Source organism: Electrophorus electricus, chromosome 15 (genome assembly GCF_013358815.1).
Source record: "Electrophorus electricus isolate fEleEle1 chromosome 15, fEleEle1.pri, whole genome shotgun sequence".
NCBI lineage: Eukaryota > Metazoa > Chordata > Actinopteri > Gymnotiformes > Gymnotidae > Electrophorus > Electrophorus electricus.
In genome coordinates, this window is record NC_049549.1 from 17,444,920 (window position 1) to 17,463,224 (window position 18,305).

The 18,305-nt window shown below is 41.7% G+C and overlaps 1 protein-coding gene across 9 annotated transcripts; it reads right to left on the reverse strand.

Annotated features, from left to right (window-relative positions):
• Nucleotides 1–2,321: 2,321 nt before the first annotated feature.
• On the reverse strand, nt 2,322–17,060 carry picalmb (phosphatidylinositol binding clathrin assembly protein b). 9 transcript variants are annotated; one of them, XM_027011740.2, is made up of 24 exons: nt 16,931–17,060; nt 13,868–14,010; nt 13,652–13,727; nt 12,976–13,078; nt 12,460–12,553; nt 12,056–12,167; nt 9,780–9,886; nt 9,650–9,691; nt 8,549–8,560; nt 8,333–8,418; nt 7,802–7,925; nt 7,546–7,673; nt 7,323–7,414; nt 7,016–7,165; nt 6,360–6,443; nt 5,976–6,065; nt 5,539–5,646; nt 5,280–5,387; nt 5,103–5,133; nt 4,929–5,028; nt 4,789–4,848; nt 4,605–4,685; nt 4,226–4,337; nt 2,322–3,638 (listed from the first exon to the last, which is right to left on the reverse strand). In XM_027011740.2, the coding sequence occupies exons 1-23, from the start codon at nt 17,058–17,060 to the stop codon at nt 4,245–4,247; spliced, it is 2,154 nt and encodes a 717-aa protein (XP_026867541.1). In that variant the 3' UTR covers nt 2,322–3,638; nt 4,226–4,244. The 9 variants fall into 9 exon arrangements, with proteins under 9 accessions (XP_026867541.1, XP_026867544.1, XP_026867540.1 ...); XM_027011743.2 differs by having other exon boundaries at nt 7,034–7,165; nt 7,546–7,679; XM_027011739.2 differs by having other exon boundaries at nt 7,546–7,679.
• Nucleotides 17,061–18,305: the final 1,245 nt, after the last annotated feature.

The following is an 18,305-nucleotide window of genomic DNA, read 5'->3' on the forward strand; positions in this document are numbered from 1 at the left end:
GGAAAGATTTTCAATTAAATTACATGTTTCATCTCGCAACTGTGTATTCTTATATTTTCAATATACCCAGGAATTCCTTAGTATCTATAATGGAGAGATCTGGTCAAATATTTTGCACTATTTATAACTATTATCACTAAACTATTTATATGGAATAGCACTTTACTGATTCTGAAGCTTAACTATATGAAGTGCCTCAGCATAACTGAACTCTTTACCATGTAACCTAATCCTCAGGAAACCCTTCTGATTTTAACTGTTTTCCATTCAAAGTATTGTTATTTAATTCTTAAAGATTAGCACTTTAATTTTAGGGACAACTTTAAACTCAGGACTCAGTCATTTTCAGAGATACTCTTACTTAACCCTGAGAGCTACACCAGCTTCAAATGAACTTCACATGGTTAAATCTAACATCCAGAACTTCAGAACGTCTGTTACATGAGCAAATATTTGAACAACAATGTTTAAGATGTTATTTACTCAGTTTTACAGCATGATTAAAACCAAACAGAAAAGCAATGTTAGATACGGCAGAGAACTGGGGAGGGAGACAATTGCACAACACCTTGAAAAAATGTTGGTAGACTAAAGACTCAGCAAGCATCACAGCAAGGACAGCTGTCGCCAAACGACTGAGACCAAGTCATTAGTTTCCAAGTCCTATTAGCCTTCATGGAGCCTATGAACCTCCAACCCCAATGAAGTTTTGAGAACTCTGTAATTACTTCGTATATGTTAGAGGACTGACAATTGTCTGACAATTGTTTAACTTCAGGTTAAATGTACTGGCTGACAAATATTGTGCTATAGGTACATAATGTTACATATACTTTGTAGAAAAGGGCTAGTATACGTATGTTTATTAATAATGTGCTATCCACTCCACTGGGAAGGTCTGTTCTGCAAATCTCTTTAGCATGTACAGAATAGCTCTCCTGAAGCAAAGAGAGAAAGTGAGCATAAGACATAAATTTGGTTCTCACATTCAGTGGTGTTTTACTGAGCTTTTGACAAAGAGGAGCTAGACAAACCTGATTCAATTCAGTAAGTTTCACCTGAATATAGACAAACTAAATTCAATTCAGTAATTCTCACCTTACTTCGTAAGGAGTATTTAGAAAAGTGTTACAGAATAGCCATATGTCACAATTAGGCATCCATTTTAAACAGGAAGTGTATACAATAGTATCAAGGTAATAATAAACTAAGGCTAATTCTTGAACAGAGTCGATCACAAGGCCTTTTGCGTGTTGAGTTTTTGTGTACTGGCACCTGTTATCAACTTTCAGTAACAGGAAAATTAAGTTATATTAGTGATTTCCTCTGGTGTCTAAAGATTCCTGATTTGCTGAGACCACTTGTGGTTTGTGTTAAAGGAATCGCTAGAAAATCACGGTTGTTCGGTTGTTTTTATGTTGAGCATATCCAAAGCTGAAAATGCATTGTCTGAAGAAAGTGTTTTGTTGAACACATTACCAAGCATATAATATAATATAAAAACTAAGTTGAATGGTTATACGACTTTAGTTAAAGTTAGCGAAATGAAAAAACAAACGTAACGCATAGCACAAATAATGCAACATACCGTGATGTTCCACACTGCATGGAATGACTTTCATAACCTGAGCTTCAGATACAGCTCCATCGGTCATGACAAATCCTCCAGCGCAGCGAGTTGGCAGGAGAGCGGATCACCTAGGATGGGCGAGAATCTTCTCCTAAGCACTGAGCTGTCCGACAGAGCAGAGCAGACTGCACCAGCTCTGACCCAGGAGAAGGCTTTTCAGCAGGTGCCAGCCCATGCCTGCTGCAGAGTTTTATTCCACGGAAATATCCTGCGCACTCCGAGATCGAATTCCCACACGGCGCGCATGACTTCCTTCTCAACTGTACGGTGTTATAAATGTAGGAATGAAGCGTGTTTACTTACCCAGTCGTAAGTCATGTTGACGGAAGACCCTGGTTTGGGTTCATCCAGTAGCAGTTATGATAGAGTTGAGACTGCCGAAAGACGACCGGAGACTCGCTTGAACTAATCTCCACCTGCACTGTGTCGTGTGAGCCGTTCACTTCGTGGCGACTCCCTTGAATCTTTAGGTTGCGTCAACTCTTTAGAGTTGACCGTAACAGAGATGTCCAGAGTATCCAGAGTTGACCGTAACAGAGATGTCCAGAGTATCGAGCGACCCCTGAATCGTACCTACTACTGGACAACAGCCGTGCTTTTCGCACGCGTACTCCAAGAAGCACGAAAGACTCACTTACTGTCAAGCACTCCTAAATGAACAAGTCATAAAAAGTGCATGATTTGTGGAAGCTGCACTTTATTTGAAAAAGAAAACGTTCACTATTTTTCTTACATATTTTAAATACGTAAACAAAAGAAAATTATCCGTGAGGACAACAATATTCAGTAGATCGTCGGTAAAGTCAGATTTGACTGAATTGCCTTCATATTTCAAACCACCCTTTACTAACCAACTAGACGAAGAGTCTATTCAGTATATACACAAAGCACCGGTCAACGGTGCTCACATTTTCTCTTTATCAAGACTTGTTTTTATTATTTTTTAAATTTTACACGATAAATATACAGTGATAACTATGACCTTTGTCCATGACCAATATCGCGTGAGGCAAGCGGCTCCCCATTCAGCTAGCAGCCCTGGTGAGAAGTGCTTGCTTTCTAGAGGTCTAGAACACGAGGGCAACTCTTCTCCGAGGTTCAGCTCAGAGGCAGCCATTTCAAACTGTGAAAGGATGGCATGCCATGCATAATACAGAAACACATCTCTTCCCAAGTGCAATACCTTGCAACCACTTGCTAGTCCGATAGCTCATTGCAAAAACCCTAGGCACTGTTATGACTAAATAGATCAACAAACCAGGTTCTAAAGTTTATCCGCCCAATACTGTTAGCTTGTGAACACGTGATCTACAAAGTATTTCTAGACACAAAACTTAGAGAATATTTAGTGTTCTATAATGAGTCAGCTTACAGGTTTATTTTGCACATAGCTATTTTAAAATTCTAATTACCACCCTTATACGATCCATCACCCATGTGTAATGTTGAATTATTTAAAGTTTTTCCAATGTACTTCATAAACATTCTCATTTTTTGAGTCAAAAACCATAAATAAATACAAACAACACACAAGAGAGGTCTACCTGTGAACACAATTAAAAAGACGAAACTAAATGGCAAGGTAAAACATCACTTCTTCTTCCTAATGTATACTATAGGAGTAGCTGACTGAATTGGAACAGTGGGAAACCCTGACCCATTCGCTCCCACTTAAAAAAAGATCGTAAAAGAAAACTGCATGAAGGGTCATTAAACTAGAAGTTCTCTACACCAAAAATCTTAAAGTCTTTCAGTCCCCTGTATCTATCTTTACAGATTATAAAATGTATGAGGAATCCCTATCAGGGTAGAAGAGCAGCATCACTTGATATTTCAGCCACAGTACAAAAATGATTGCAATAAGCTCCCAGTCTTATTACACCTTCAGTTCCTGCCCAGTTGACGTTAGAGACACGTTTAGTTCCTCTGAAGAGCATGGGCACACAGCTTCTCTGCGTGGTGCTTTGACTTCAGGGAGTGACTTCATCTTGTGTTACATAAACTGCATCTGAAAGCAAAGTCAACAAAGGTGAAGGTGCCACTGTGTGCTTTGAAATGATCCATATTTAAATTAAAAGAAACTATTAAATGCATTTTTTTTTAAGTCACCTGAATGTATGGCAAATGACTCACAAAACGTTTGACCCTTTTTGATTCATGTTGTATACTGTTATATCCTTTTATATACCGATTCTAGAAAGATAAAATATTGCATCCAACATTCAAATTTTAAACCATTAAACATAAACCAAAGTGGCCTGAGCTTGTTTCACAAGAACAAAATGATGAAAATGTACAAGACTTGCAACCACGGGCATGACCATCGACAAGCACATGTCAAGCAGCAGAGACACAGACACAGGCACAAATACAGATACAGACACAAGCATGGACATGGGAACAGCCACAGACAGAGACAAACACACACAAAGGTACAGATACAGACACAAGTATGGACACAGGCACAGCTACAGACATACACAGGCGCAAACACAGGCAAAGGCACAGATACAGACACAAGCATAGCCACAGCCAGTCACAGACACAGGCACAGGCACGGACAGACGCAGGCATAGAGACAGGCACAGGCAATACCTAGACGAAAGATGAGGTTCTACAAGAAATCCTTTAGAGAGAGCTGTGCAAAGGGGTCTTGTCCGGGGGCTCTGAGAGGACTCTGGCTGGAGGGGCTAGAGGCAGCAGAGGGCTAGTGGAGAGAGAACAACACAGAGAAAGACACAGAGAAAGGAGCAGCTGGGAGAGACATGGACAGGAGTTGATAAAGGATTAGAGAGACGGCCTGCACTCGGACAGAGAGGCCCATGGGAAGACAGTGGGGCACGGGACATGCTCATCATGGGGAACGGGGGTTCCGGAAAAGCTGCGCTCATCGCAAGAGCTAAACAGCGTATGCCGAGGCTCAAAGAGGGTTAATGGGGGATTGGTCATGGGAGGCTGGCGGAAGGCTGCATACCTGTGCGCTAGACACGGATCCGAAGGGGTTGCTTGGCCTCATGACCGGCTGGGTGTACATCATCGAGGGGAGCTGTGGGGTCTGAAGACATCGGAGCGGCGTTGAAAAACTCATGCCACTTCCAACAACAGCATCTCTGTCAGTTTTCAGGTGCAACAAACCAACTCTGCAGCTATGCGCTCACCATGCCATACGCCATCAAGCCTGTCGGGGTCGTGGCTGGGAAGGCCATTACTGACGGAGCCTGTGGAACACAAGGGGACCAGTGAGACGTCAGGAAATTCACTTCACCCAACTTCTTATGCCACAAAGCTCCAAAATTACCATGGAGACGGGGTTCCATGTGGTGGAGGGGGCAGCTTTGGGCTGCCAGTTCATTCCACCAGTCAGTTTTTTCTCTCCAGGCTGATTCCAGTGGATATCGCTGCACATTAACATTCATTTAGTTTTTCATCAGAACCACAAAGTTTGCTTTAATGATCTTTTTAATGAACTTACTTTTTGGTGGTACCATTTCCTATTCCTAGGTCTGAAAGCAAAAATCATAGAGATTACGTGATACGTTATGTCAAAAGCGTGCACAAGTATAAACTGTGTCTATTTTAGGCATTATAATGAAATCTAGAATGTAATATTACAGGCATCTGTTGGTCATTTCTATGGAAGAACACTTACTTCCAACTAGATTTGCTAGGGAGGAATCCAGGTCGTCTGACACGAGCTTCTCTGGGTGCTGAGAAGAAAGCTGACTGGACCCTGCCACTGTGGGCTTCAGGATCCCACCTGGAAGGGTTGTATGTGACTCATTTAAACTCATGCAGAATGGCAGCTTATTCTGATACAAACAAAGGAGAATATCAGTGACTAAGGGTGTGGGGTACTGTGGGTGTAGGGTACTGTGGGTGTAGGGTATTGTGGGGGTATGGATTTATACCATCAGTGTCCAAGTTGGAGGAAGCAGCTTTGTTTCCAAAAACAGACTCAAAGTCAACATGAAGCTCCCCTGTACTGTGTGGTGGTGGAACTGGAGGTGCACCAAACCCTTCACCAAAAAAAACACAGACATAAAACCAGCTCCTGCTTAGTTAGCCACATCATTTACTTATACCGTCATTTTACAATGCTATGTTATAATGTTTACTCTGGCAAAATTCACAAATAAGCTTGCAGAGTTTATGAATCCAAAGATCTCGCTCACGAACTAGACTTAGCGTTACCATTTTAAAGGTGTGAAGCTACAGAGACTTCAGCCGTGCCCGGTGTTGGAGCAAACAAAAAGAACATTAGACCGCACCGACAGAATGTGGACGAGAGGTGTGCGCAGGCCACAGGAAGAGCCGTATGAGTGCCTTCACCCGCACGACCCCCTACCTCGGAACAGGCCTGGTACCGCTGCCGGCTCGGTCTGGAAGGGGGACGGGTTTGGCAGACGCTGGACCATGGACGCTGGGCTGAAGGAGTCTGACATACAGGCCGAGGCGTCGGAGGAGACAAGGAGAGAGACAACAGCAGATGTTAGAGGGACCTCAACACCACAGACGCTGGTTGTATTAGTCTGAGCAGTTAATATTAGAGATGAGGCCAACATATACACGAAACAGCAGCGCTGGTTATCCGCGTATATAGAAGAGGCAAGCGGCATTCTGTGGAAATGGCTGTAGGTTCTCTACTTGTGCACATCATCCATTTGCACTGACTCAGTGCCCTATGTTTTCCCAAGGAACATAGGAGGAGATGGCTTGCCATCGGGGGTACCTGCGATAAAGTGTTCTATCCGCACTGCTCGTTTGTAATTGGCTGATACAGATGAACTTGGATCAATAAAGGGATTGTATTGATCTATAGTGGAGAAGGAAACAAAGTCATTCACATACTTTATGTCTTACAACCAGATCTCACGCTCATCGATAAATGACTTGGCATTTACTGTTTGTGCTGGACGTCTGAAATGGCACTGAGTTAAACTAAGAGAAGGAATAGCAATGCACTTAATGGACGGTGGTGTTGTTAATAGTGTTATGGCGTCTATGTAATGTACTTATAACCTGTCTCACTGTACTTCTTAACAGAGGTAAGCACACATTGTGCACACAGGCAGACTGGGAAACATCAATACATGTCTCAGTACTGATTACTTCAGTAATCAAATGCTTTATCATGTACGTGTGGATGACATGGCGTGTGATGTTTGATGGGGGTTTTTTTTGTTGTTTTGTTTTGCTTTTTTTTTGGTGATGGTGAAATATATTGGGTGCTTTTCCCATATCACAGGTGAAACAGTCGGACATAATGCATTACTAATGCTGCTGTAACAGCAGTGGGAACTCTTGGTCACCAGAAAGAACTTTTATATATATATGGATATATGGATGGCTGGATGGATGGATGGGAGGAGATCAAAGTATGTTTACCACCAAATATCTCATGACCTGATGTCCTAGAAAAACTAACACCATCGGATGACACGACAGGCAGATGAGTAGGATCGACAACGAGTTTGGTTAGGAAAGGATTTAGACTGGGGATGGAGTCATCGACAGCCTCAGAGGAAGAGAAAGGATCTGAGCAGGCAAAGGAGAGAGAGAGAGACAGAAGAGAGAAAAAGAAGAAGAAAGAGAAGAGCACAGTTGAACAGGAGGGATGTTAGAATGAGGCCAACGTAAGCATGCAGTATCTGAGCTTCACCCCCCCGCCCACACACACACAAACGTGCTCTACCTCCCCATGGTGTGGGTGCTGAGGGCCCAGCCTGCGCAGGCGGCTGGAAGGTGGTCTGCAAGTCGAAGAGGTCGCTGTCCATCTTCAGTGCACTGTGCGTATATGAGAAAGAGTTAGGTTTTGGAACACAGCCGTGCTGCACAGCAAGAAGCTGTGTTCCAAGCTGTGAAGAAAAGCATGAGTCCTCTGTGCTGAGACGTCTGGGCTGTGGGGAAAGACTCACCCATTAGAACAACTGGGGGTGGAAAAGAGATCAATGGCAGGGGCTGTGCAGATGCTGGCTGCCGTCGTGGAAACTGGAGACGTGTCTGTGGTGGCAAACGACGGCCTCTTAGACAGCTCCTTCAGCCTCTGCTCCTGGTGCAAACAAGACTGTTGTGAGTCGCGTTCACACATCCCTGCCGTCAGGTTACACGTACCCAATGGGGAGTGGTTCATGGTGGCTGTTGATCTGTGCGGGGCGGGTTCTGGTCGGGTACCTTCAGGGCCTTCAGCCGGGCCTGCTCCTCCTCCAGGGCTGCTTGTTTCTCCCTCTCATCCACCTTGGTGAAGGACATGCCAGTGGTGGCCAGGGACGATACAGCGTTGGAGAGCGTGCTTGCCCTGTGAAAGCCCAGCACAGGAACACTGAAGCTCTCTAGAGCTTACACCAGTGATCTGCCACTTCTGGACACTTTGAATAGTGTTCCTTTTACAAAAACAAACCACACACATCAACTCCGGGAAGACAGAACAAATTTTTTAAACAGAACAAATGCCCTATCCTGTCCTCGCAATTCCGAATGTATATGTATTCACATTAATACAAACTGACAGTAAGTCGTGTGAAATCTCACGATTGGTTGCACTGAGGGAGGAAGGGACTACAGCACTCTCTAGCCTTTTTACTTTACAACTTGAGTTATATGAAGTCCAGAAGCACATCGCTGTTCATGTTGGCCATGAATTCTCTGTGATTCTGGCATGATCCTGAAAGGCCACGCCCATAGGGCCTACCTGCTTGAGCCTACCTGCTGGCCGCTGTGGAATCCTTCACCTTCTTGCCCTCCAGAGAGGCCAGGTGCTGCTCCAGGGCTTCCAGGAGGCTGCTGGGAGCCTGAGACAACAAGAAGCCCTTATTCAGCTCAGCCTCGCACGCCGCAGGCAAACAGCACCAACAACAACGACAACGATAAAGATGAGAATTCCACCGAAGTGCAGAAGAAGTGCAGTAAAGAGGTACTTACACACACGGTAAACTGAAGGTGAACAGGAAGTGGACAGATGGAAAGACAGGGATAGATACAGAATATAAAGGTGGTATTGGTCAGAGATCCAGTGCACTTGAAAAAGCAACGATCCATTTGTTTTATTAATTGTGTATTCATCTTTAAGTACATCTAGAGTATTATAGAATATTAGAATATTTAAGTTTTCACAAGACACACTTTACAGGTTATAACTGCATGACTAGCTATGTCACCATGTAATTTTAAAGACCAAATCTTTCATACACGGGGTGTTTTCCAATCACCCAGTCAGCTGCACCCAAAACACCTTTATTTGCTGTAGGTAGTAAAAAGTTAAGAAAAGGGAAGTGGAACATTCCTTCGGTCACATGCACACCTCTACGGCCCTCATGCACTTGGCATTCTCACAGCAGAGAAAGGACAGCAGCAGCAGCTTGGCGAATACATGGAGTACATTACTGCTTTTAGCTAAGGCCATTTATCCAAAGCAACGTACAATTATGACTGAGTACAACTTGAGCAATTGAGGGATAAGGGTCTTGCTCAGACCTTGGAAGTACTGGGATTAGTTAATCATACCATGGGAGTACTGGAGTATTTAATCAGACCATGGTAATCAGGCCATGAGAGTAGTGGAGTAGTTAATCAGACCATGGGAGTACTGGAGTAGTTAATCAGACCATGGGAGTACTGGGATTAGTTAATCAGACCATGGGAGTACTGGAGTAGTTAATCAGACCATGGTAATCAGGCCATGGGAGTACTGGAGTAGTTAATCAGACCATGGTAATCAGGCCATGGGAGTACTGGGAGCAGTTAATTAGACCATGGGAGTACTGGAGTAGTTAATCAGACCATGGGAGTACTGGGATTAGTTAATCAGACCATGGGAGTACTGGAGTAGTCAATCAGACCATGGTAATCAGGCCATGGGAGTACTGGAGTAGTTAATCAGACCATGGTAATCAGGCCATGGGAGTACTGGGAGCAGTTAATCAGGCCATGTCAATAAGTTTATCTAAGCATAGACAATCAAACAGTCTGAAGCTCTGGGCAACTTGCAAAGAGAGCCTGCACGTCAAGAGCACGTGGTCTTACCTGGGACAGGTCTGGGATGTCCCCTCGGTCAATCCCCACCTGCTGTCAGAGCAGAGACGCACGAGTGTTACAACGGTGTCCTCCGCTAAACACACCCTCAGCACACTAACAAACAGCAGAAGACAGTCACCTCTGCCACTTTGAGGAACTCTGAGATACGAGTCATTCGGGTGAGGAACTTCTTGTAAATATCCAGGCCTTCTTTGCACTGAATCTTCTTCATATCAAAATACTTCTCTGTAAACAGAAAGCAAACACTTTACCCCTCAACAGCTGATAAAACCATAGTGGTCAGGTAATGGCGGACTGTATGGAAGCAATATCAAAATGGAGGCAACAACTAAAGTTAATCATGTCAATCTAATTTGCAAATGATATTTCATAATAGTCCTGTGAGCAGAATAGTGTGCTCTCATCATTATGAGTCAGACAAAGAGGACACTCATCTCCTCTCATTGGAGGGTTCATCACATTAATGGTGGAACCACGCTGAATCTGACTTTAAACACGAGGTCAAGCAATATCCTCTACACACACAGCCATTTCAGCCTCCTCAATAAATGAAATTGGTCATAGTCCTTGAATCCTTGTTTTGATATTGACAAAATAAGATTTAATCAAGAAGGAAAAAAAACCTAACTTTCAACCAGTCTTACTGCTATTATTTAGTTAGGTGTACTTAAGATTACAATGTGTTTCTACTTCTTTGAGAATTTTCAAATGACAGCACTCATACTGGGTGACCACGTGGTCTATAGCGCTACCTAAAGGGTGTCGGGTCATTTCTGGTAACTCAGAAGTTATCTGACTGATAGTATCTTGCTTTGTCCACTACCTAACTGTGCTGTCTTTCCAGTGGCCTCCTTATTTAAAAAAGCAAGAAGTAATATCTGTATATTTTGTGTTGTTTACAAATATTTACCTATAACAGTATGTGTAAGGGCACTTCCACTATAAATGTAAAAGCTTGTGGCTTATTCCTGCCTGTTCGTCCATTTACATTTACAGCATTGTCCACACCAGCTCACTCATGTAAAAGGTCAATAAAGGTTAATATATGACTCTGAAACAATCAGTCAACTGACTTCAGAGTGGTTCAGCTCAGCTTATCATTGCCTGTAAGACGCATGGCAGCCTACTACGCACAGCTGTATAGGAGGTGCACTAAATAAGGTGCTGTCTCAATGCATACTCATGTAAAGTTGTGAAGAAGGGAATTGGTTTTTTACTTCTTTAAATTCTGAGTCCTTCATGTTTGGATACTAACTCTTTATTTGCACTTTAATTTAATTAATGTGAAAGATTTGATCGTGTTCTGATGGTGACTGCATTGGACTTCTGGAAACCCTGTTCACACCTCTAATACCTCATCATATGTTGATCATATGTTAGATCAACTTTATCAGAAAACAGAAGAATACTGCCTAACAAATTTCAGTTATATATGATCATTCATTTTGTTATGAATGACAGCTGTCCGTTTTTCCAAAGGATTTTGTGAAAAACAGTGGGGCAAAACTACCACCAGCAAATAAAACTGGTAATGGTTTACCTGGTAAAGGTTTTAAAGACAAAGGTTTATCTGGTAGAGGTTTGTCTGGTAGAGGTTTATGTGGTAAAGGTTTATCTGGTGAAGGTTTATCTGGTAGAGGTTTGTCTGGTAGAGGTTTATCTGGTAAAGGTTTATCTGGTGAAAGTTTATCTGGTAGAGGTTTATGTGGTAAAGTTTTATCTGGTAGAGATTTTAAAGGTAAAGGTTTATCTGGTAAAGGTTTATCTGGTAAAGGTTTATCTGGTGAAGGTTTATCTGGTAGAGGTTTATCTGGTGAAGGTTTATCTGGTAGAGGTTTATCAGATAAAGGTTTATCTGGTAGAGGTTAATCTGGTAAGGTTAATGTGGTAAGGTTTTATCTGGTAGAGGCTTTAAAGGTAAAGGTTTATCTGGTAAAGATTTATCTGGTAGAGGTTTGTCTGGTAGAGTTTTATCTGGTAAAGGTTTATCTGGTAAAGGTTTTAAAGGTAAAGCTTTATCTGGTAAAGGTTTTAAAGGTATAGGTTTATCTGGTAAAGGTTTTAAAGGTAAATGGCTTGAAGCTAAACGTGCTGTAAAAGGTTACTCTGTGTGTGAATATAACATTCTTATATTTCACTTTTAAGTGTTTTATATTACAGCTATATCTCATTTGTCAACTTTACAAATTTGGACCTCAGCCAATGCCTGCATACCTTTCAACTTTTGCAAGTCAATGTACATTGTTTTATTAGTATTGTTGTTGTTGATGTTGTTGATGATGATAATGATGATGATGATGTTGCAAATAATAAAAAGTGAACAGAGAAATACAAGGACTATTCTGACTATAACCTGAAATCTTTGTTTGTCCTGGCATGTGCGGTGAGCCTTACCTAAGAGATTGATTATCCCCTCGTTATAAGCTGCAAAGAGTCTGATTGAATCTTTGAAGAGGAGCATGAAGGCGGCATTGATGACCCCGTTGGTGAGCTCATTGGCATTGACCTGGACAGACAATAATAATGAGACTGTCTCCCCCACAAAGACCAAACAATGACGTAGACAGTCTAACAATTTCACCATTCCACCATTTCACTGCGTGTTGTACTGTGTATGACTATGTATGTGACAAATAAACCAAACTTGAAACTTGAAACAACAGCTGGGTCATCGTTCCTCAAACAAAATTGGTGTTAAGGAGTAATGGACTCTCTGAAAGGTGTAAGCATAACGTGCAAGAAAATGAGAATGTAAAGTATAAAAAGTAAGAGCTCCAGGCTAAAGGATTCATACTTACGTTGAAGTCTAACAGGGCATCCATCTGGTTCTGGATGATGGGGATGGTTTTCAGCAGCTTTTCTGTGTTCATAGTTCTCATCACTCCGTCAACACTAAAAAAATAGGTCAAATGGCAGATCAGGGGACCAGCCGGTTGGGGGTTTTGGTACGTGGTCTGTTTCAAAAGCATCATGTCCTATCAGCACAACCCATTCCTGTCTGTCCTATCTGTCCATTCCTGTCTGTCCTATCTGTCCTGTCTGTCCTATCTGTCTCTCTGGCAGACAAGCAGACACTGCTAGAAGTTCACCTGCAATATCTGCTCCTTGTTTTGTTTCCTAAGAAAAAGATGGGATTGTTTACCGAGGTTTGACTTAATCGAGCAACTGCTACATAATAATCCGAGGTATTTTCTCATGGATCCAAAGCAGATTATACACTTTGAGATCTTATATATGCAAACATTCTTATATTTACATATTTATATTTTAACGTGAGATGAGCAATAGAAAACAGGTTTTCTCAGATGTCTTACCCACGCTTAACTTTTGTAAAATCGAAAGCCACCTGTCGATATGACACTGCTTTCTCATTCAGATATCGGCTGTATCTCCGAATGAATGTGGACATGTCATAGCCTAAAAGAAGATATGATACATATACATAAATCAGTACATATACATAAACACATAAACCCCTACACATAAACCAGTACATATACATCCACCCTGCTGAACCAATCATCAATATACAACTTCTGCAAACACATACTGCAATATACTATGTCATCAATATAGAACTGCTCACATATTATGCTTGTAATATAATGAGATTACATTTGGAAATCAATTTGTAATTATATGCAAACTGATACTTTGATTACGATCGAATTGCAATGTTTAAATTGCAGTGTTAAAGATGTTTTCCTACATCAGCTGATGTGCACTCACTCACTACACATGCATGTATGTACACGCCTGCCGAAAAGAATCAGCCCCTGGATGATGATAACAAAAGTGGTGGTAACAAGGTCTCTGTTGCTTCGGCTACCTAAGGAGATGCCTACATCATTTCTGCAGTAACAAGAACAGTCAAACCACAATGGCAATAACGCACAGTCCTCAGACTGTGCCTGGACTGAAACACGTCCATAAAGGACGACCAAAAGTCTGATGTCTGTTTATGTGCAAATCTGAGATGATACACTGCACCTTGTAGCCCACTCTTATCCAAAAAGTTACTGAGGTTGAATAACGTATTCCTAGAGGCCAAGTACTGGACAAAACGCTGCAACACAACACAGAAGAGAAGGGAGTTAGAGACTCCAGGGTTTCCTAGCAGTCCCACATCTTACCTTACTATTAGATATTTAAGTACATTTAAGTAGAAATCTCTGAATGCTTAAGGAGGTTGCCAGTTCCACTCACCTCGTTTCCATAAACCATGAGGTGATGTGTTGTGATGAGGGATTTGAAGACGACCACCCAGCTGGTGTTAGTGGTCCTTTCGAACAGCGAGTCAGCCAACTGAGGGATGTTTACGTTCATCTCATTGGTACAGTGGATTAGATCTATAAAACAGACGAAACCACACAGCAAACAAGCTCTAATAAGTCAACCAGCAAGAAGAAGACAGTGCTCACGAAAAAACAAATCACTGTGATCAGCGTGGTACAGAAGATGTGATTATTCATATATCATTAATGAAGATATTTGTGTATCTGTGTATGAAGAAACTAAGAATAATAGTTATCTGTGGAAGAAACCAGATCTGTTCAAGATAATCTGATAAAGGGCAACAAATGTGATTTATATGTAATTTTATGATATATTACAGGTATTGCACAACACCTTGAATAATGTCTGATTTAGACAATGCAGAATGTAGCAAGAAGACTTTTACAGTGAAGTGCCAGGTAAAAACCAAACACTTCAGATGTCAAAAAAGACAACAATGCCATCTGAATGCAGGCTTATAATAACTAATGCATTACCACATAAATTATTACCATTTTTCAAAATTTTACCTATATAAAAAATTCACATTTGGGCTGCACACTATATAATTTTTCATTCACTTTCCCGATTCTTTACCATTTATTTTATTCTGTGCTGAAAGGATTCTGCCAAATTTCAGATGAGTGTTCTGATTACATAATTTGTATAGTCCTACAAAGGTAAACCTTTTTTGGTCAAAATAATGCATGCTGGTTTTTAACCATGTTATGAGAAGACTTCACCAGTGTATTTTAATACAATGCAAGCCATATGACAATCGCAGTATGATTTATTGCACATTATTACCAACTGTAATGGGCCTGTATGAGTTCTCATATCGTACGGCCTTTGTTTCATAATTATGCGTTTGCCGGAGACTTCGGGTGAACTCATTATTCAGTCCCCAAACAAAACACCACTAATCCTTGATTAAATGTGACAATTAATTTCAGCCTTCCCAATTAGTTGAACATTAAAGGGCAGGATGAAAATATTCCATGTAGCAGTAGGTCCCGCTTCTGGTGCTTTTATTTAAATTCTAAAGTTCAACGAAGGAAAACACAAGCACGAGCTGTTCACCTTAGCATGTTAATGCCGCCTTCAAGTCGTGCGGGAAATATCGTATTTAGGAGAGGAGTAGCTACATCAACGTCGCCTTTCCTAGCGGGACACTCGCAGTTTTCAATAAGGCCCGACTTTCCGAGTTGTGGGCGGCTGCCGGTAGACGGTAAAAGTGTAAAGCTTATTAGCGGTACAGTTCAAGCTTTTATACACTGTGTGGACAACTTGCACTTATGTTGATGAGGAACAGCGACAAAGCTTATCATAAAGACCCTAATGTGTCTTCTATTTTCTTCATTTTCTTTCAAAGTAAGGCAAAGTAAACTTCAAAAGTACAAACAAAAGGAGTTTTCTCACGCCGTCCATGTTCTGCCGACCCAAAAGCACCTGAACGCACACTATGCCGTAATTACGACCTCCGAACTAGTCAGAGGGATTTCTGGAGGACTTGAAGGCAGCGTAAGCAGTGGACGGTCCCGGCTAGCTGCTGTGGTGGATCTGGTACCTGCTCAGGTGAATGCTCCAGGGTGTCTTCATCACACGCCTGCCTGGGCTACTCACCAAAACGTCACTGATAACTCTGACAAGAAACTCTCCACCTTGCGGGCTTGGTAACTGCTGAAACACTGAAATTTAGACAACAATACCCTGCAGGCGGTCTGCTAAGACGATTACAGGCCAGATAACTACAGACATGCCTACCACAAGCCTAGCAGTGGCTGGAGTCGGATGCAGAAGGCAAGCGATGAAAACATGGATTTGTTCAAATGTTTACTGTCCAGTGACTCTCGGGTGACTACAATCCAATAAACCCCCCCGGCTCCCATGATGAGAGACGTTTGCAGTCATGTTTGTTGCTACAATCTGCAAGATGCTGTACCTGTCACTACCTGTGGTAGGTCTACCGGAACAATATGCACTGGGTATTAAAAGGCGTCCGCTCGTGGCTCCACGCGCACCGAGTGAGAATATAGCTATTTTTCACTGGAGCTTTTTGTTTGCAATGGGAAAGCAGTGGGTCTTGGTGACTTACTACATTGACATGCTAGCTACAATGTGAGATGATGCTCGACATTTACAAGCCCAGTCTGAGCCCTCGTGCTAATGCATTCGGCACAAACAGCCTAGATTTAAAAGTAAAACGAATCTGTCCCTTATTAGCATCCATTTAAATAATGATCCATTTAAATAATGATCCATTTAAATAATGATCCATTTAAATAATGATCACTGTAGGGACTTCTAGTAGGCAAGGCGGACACGGTAGCCTAAGAAAAACCGGCATCGGTTACCTCGTGTAGCTTTGCTGGAGGAAATAAAGAGGATCAAAATGTATCGAATAATTTCAAACTAATGTAGCGTGATTCTGTAACGGTCCCACATAAACCGGACTACAGTTACGCTTAGTGCTCTGCCTGATGTGAAATTGATTTAATTCACTGCAGTTGCAAAATAAAATCCTCCATAGACTATTTTAACCACCCCTCAAACATTGTCTACTTACTATAAAAATTATATATATATATATATATATATATATATATATATATATATATATATATATATATATATTTCTAGCTTGCATGATTTTTTAGGAGAGCACTGGCATTATACGAAATATATATATATATATATATATATATATATATATATATATATATATATATATATATATATATATATATATATGTATGTATGTGTATATATATATATATATATATATATATATATATATATATATATATATATATATATATATATATATATATAAACATCTCCTGCCTCCACTAGTACAATGGTTCACTATTAGCCTAGCATTGCCGGGCCTGCCCATTGTGGGATCCGTTAACGTCGCCATAACAATACAACCATGAGCATCAGTGCACCTTTACCGCACCAAATGTCAGAAATGACAGCACGAGCGATACTTACAATCCAGATGTTTTTTCTTTGGGCCCATAATTTCGTGAGTCGTTGCCTTGCACACTGTTTTGGACACTGCTGATCCGGTAACGCTGTGCTGAGCAGCGGTTATCCTGTCGGTAATGCTCTGCCCCGACATCGTCAGTGCGTTAAAGCGGCTACGGGTAAAATGTATTTATCGGAGTGAAAAATGACAATGCTCGTATATCGTCCCGTGTGCCGAAACTCCGTGGGCGACCCCTTTGCCGTAAAATACGGGAGAGGATCAAAGGAAATAGGCACGCGGAGGAGAATAGGAATGGGCTCACTATCCACACACCGAAACGACGAATCCTGCACCGATGCGAGTAAATATCCCCTACCGAATCGTTACATTGTTAAAATCCTCAGAAAGATGTTTTACAGGTTCGTTCGCTGACTCATCGCTTATCTCTGTCTCGCCCCGAATCCCACCGTCTTTCCTCTTGTTTCTCCAAGCCTGCCGGGTTTAAAGGGCCAAAAGCGCTCACTGAAATGGCGGGCCTGCGCTGTTCCCGTAGAGGCGGCAGGCAGGATATAGGACACGCCGTTACATGCTGATCTTGGGTCAGTCAGTGACTGGGATCCCCACCTTAAGCTGGGTGGAAGGAATCCATCAATGCACTTGTTCTATAACGAGTAAATGTCCATGCAAAATATATTCCCTGCAAAAGGACGCGGGGAATTATTTTAGCTATGAGATAATAAATAGTTCATATTAATGCAGACTGCTTTCAGTGTTTTTAGAACTCGATCTTCGTCGGTTGCTTTTCACTGATATTGTATAAAACTGTTTTTAGTTACACTTTAGTTACACTTTTAGTTCTATCACAGAACTGGTCTTCTGCTTTCAAATAGTCACAGTAGGCAGGCAACACTGGGCTAAATAACCCCCACTAGATGTGCACATTATAACATTAAATAATATGTTTAAATGATCGGGGGCTCGCTGTTTGGTGCAATATAATTGGATACCTACTGTCACACTATTATAGACACACAGACACTGAAAAATCTGGACATTCGGATTCTTCCTCAATTTACAAGCAGATTCAACAGTCCAACAGGCTCGTGAAACGACTCCACAAGGGGGCGATGGCCCATCAATATGCCAACGTCAAAACACCTGAATAAAGTCACCTATTTATAGAGTACATTAAAAGACAACATGACAAAAGACAATATATATTTAAAGCATAGAAGGCAAAATCTAAAAAATTATCAGATAAAAATAGGAAAGGGCGATAAAACGAGAGTTATATCTGTGCACCCGTGATGTCAGTACACCTGTGTCCTGACAGCCGTGTCTTGTGGGTGCTCTGCTCTATTGAGCAGTTTCCATCACTGGAAACAGGAGAGATCATGT

Coding starts and splice junctions, on each gene's coding strand:
- picalmb (XM_027011739.2), bottom strand. CDS start 17,060: ATGTCGGGGCAGAGCATTACCGACAGGATAACCGCTGCTCAGCACAGC. Junction 7,415..7,545: donor ACCCCCAGTTGTTCTAATGG/GTGAGTCTTTCC, acceptor ATATACGCACAG/TGCACTGAAGATGGACAGCG. Junction 5,388..5,538: donor CTCCAACTTGGACACTGATG/GTATAAATCCAT, acceptor CAACCCTTCCAG/GTGGGATCCTGAAGCCCACA.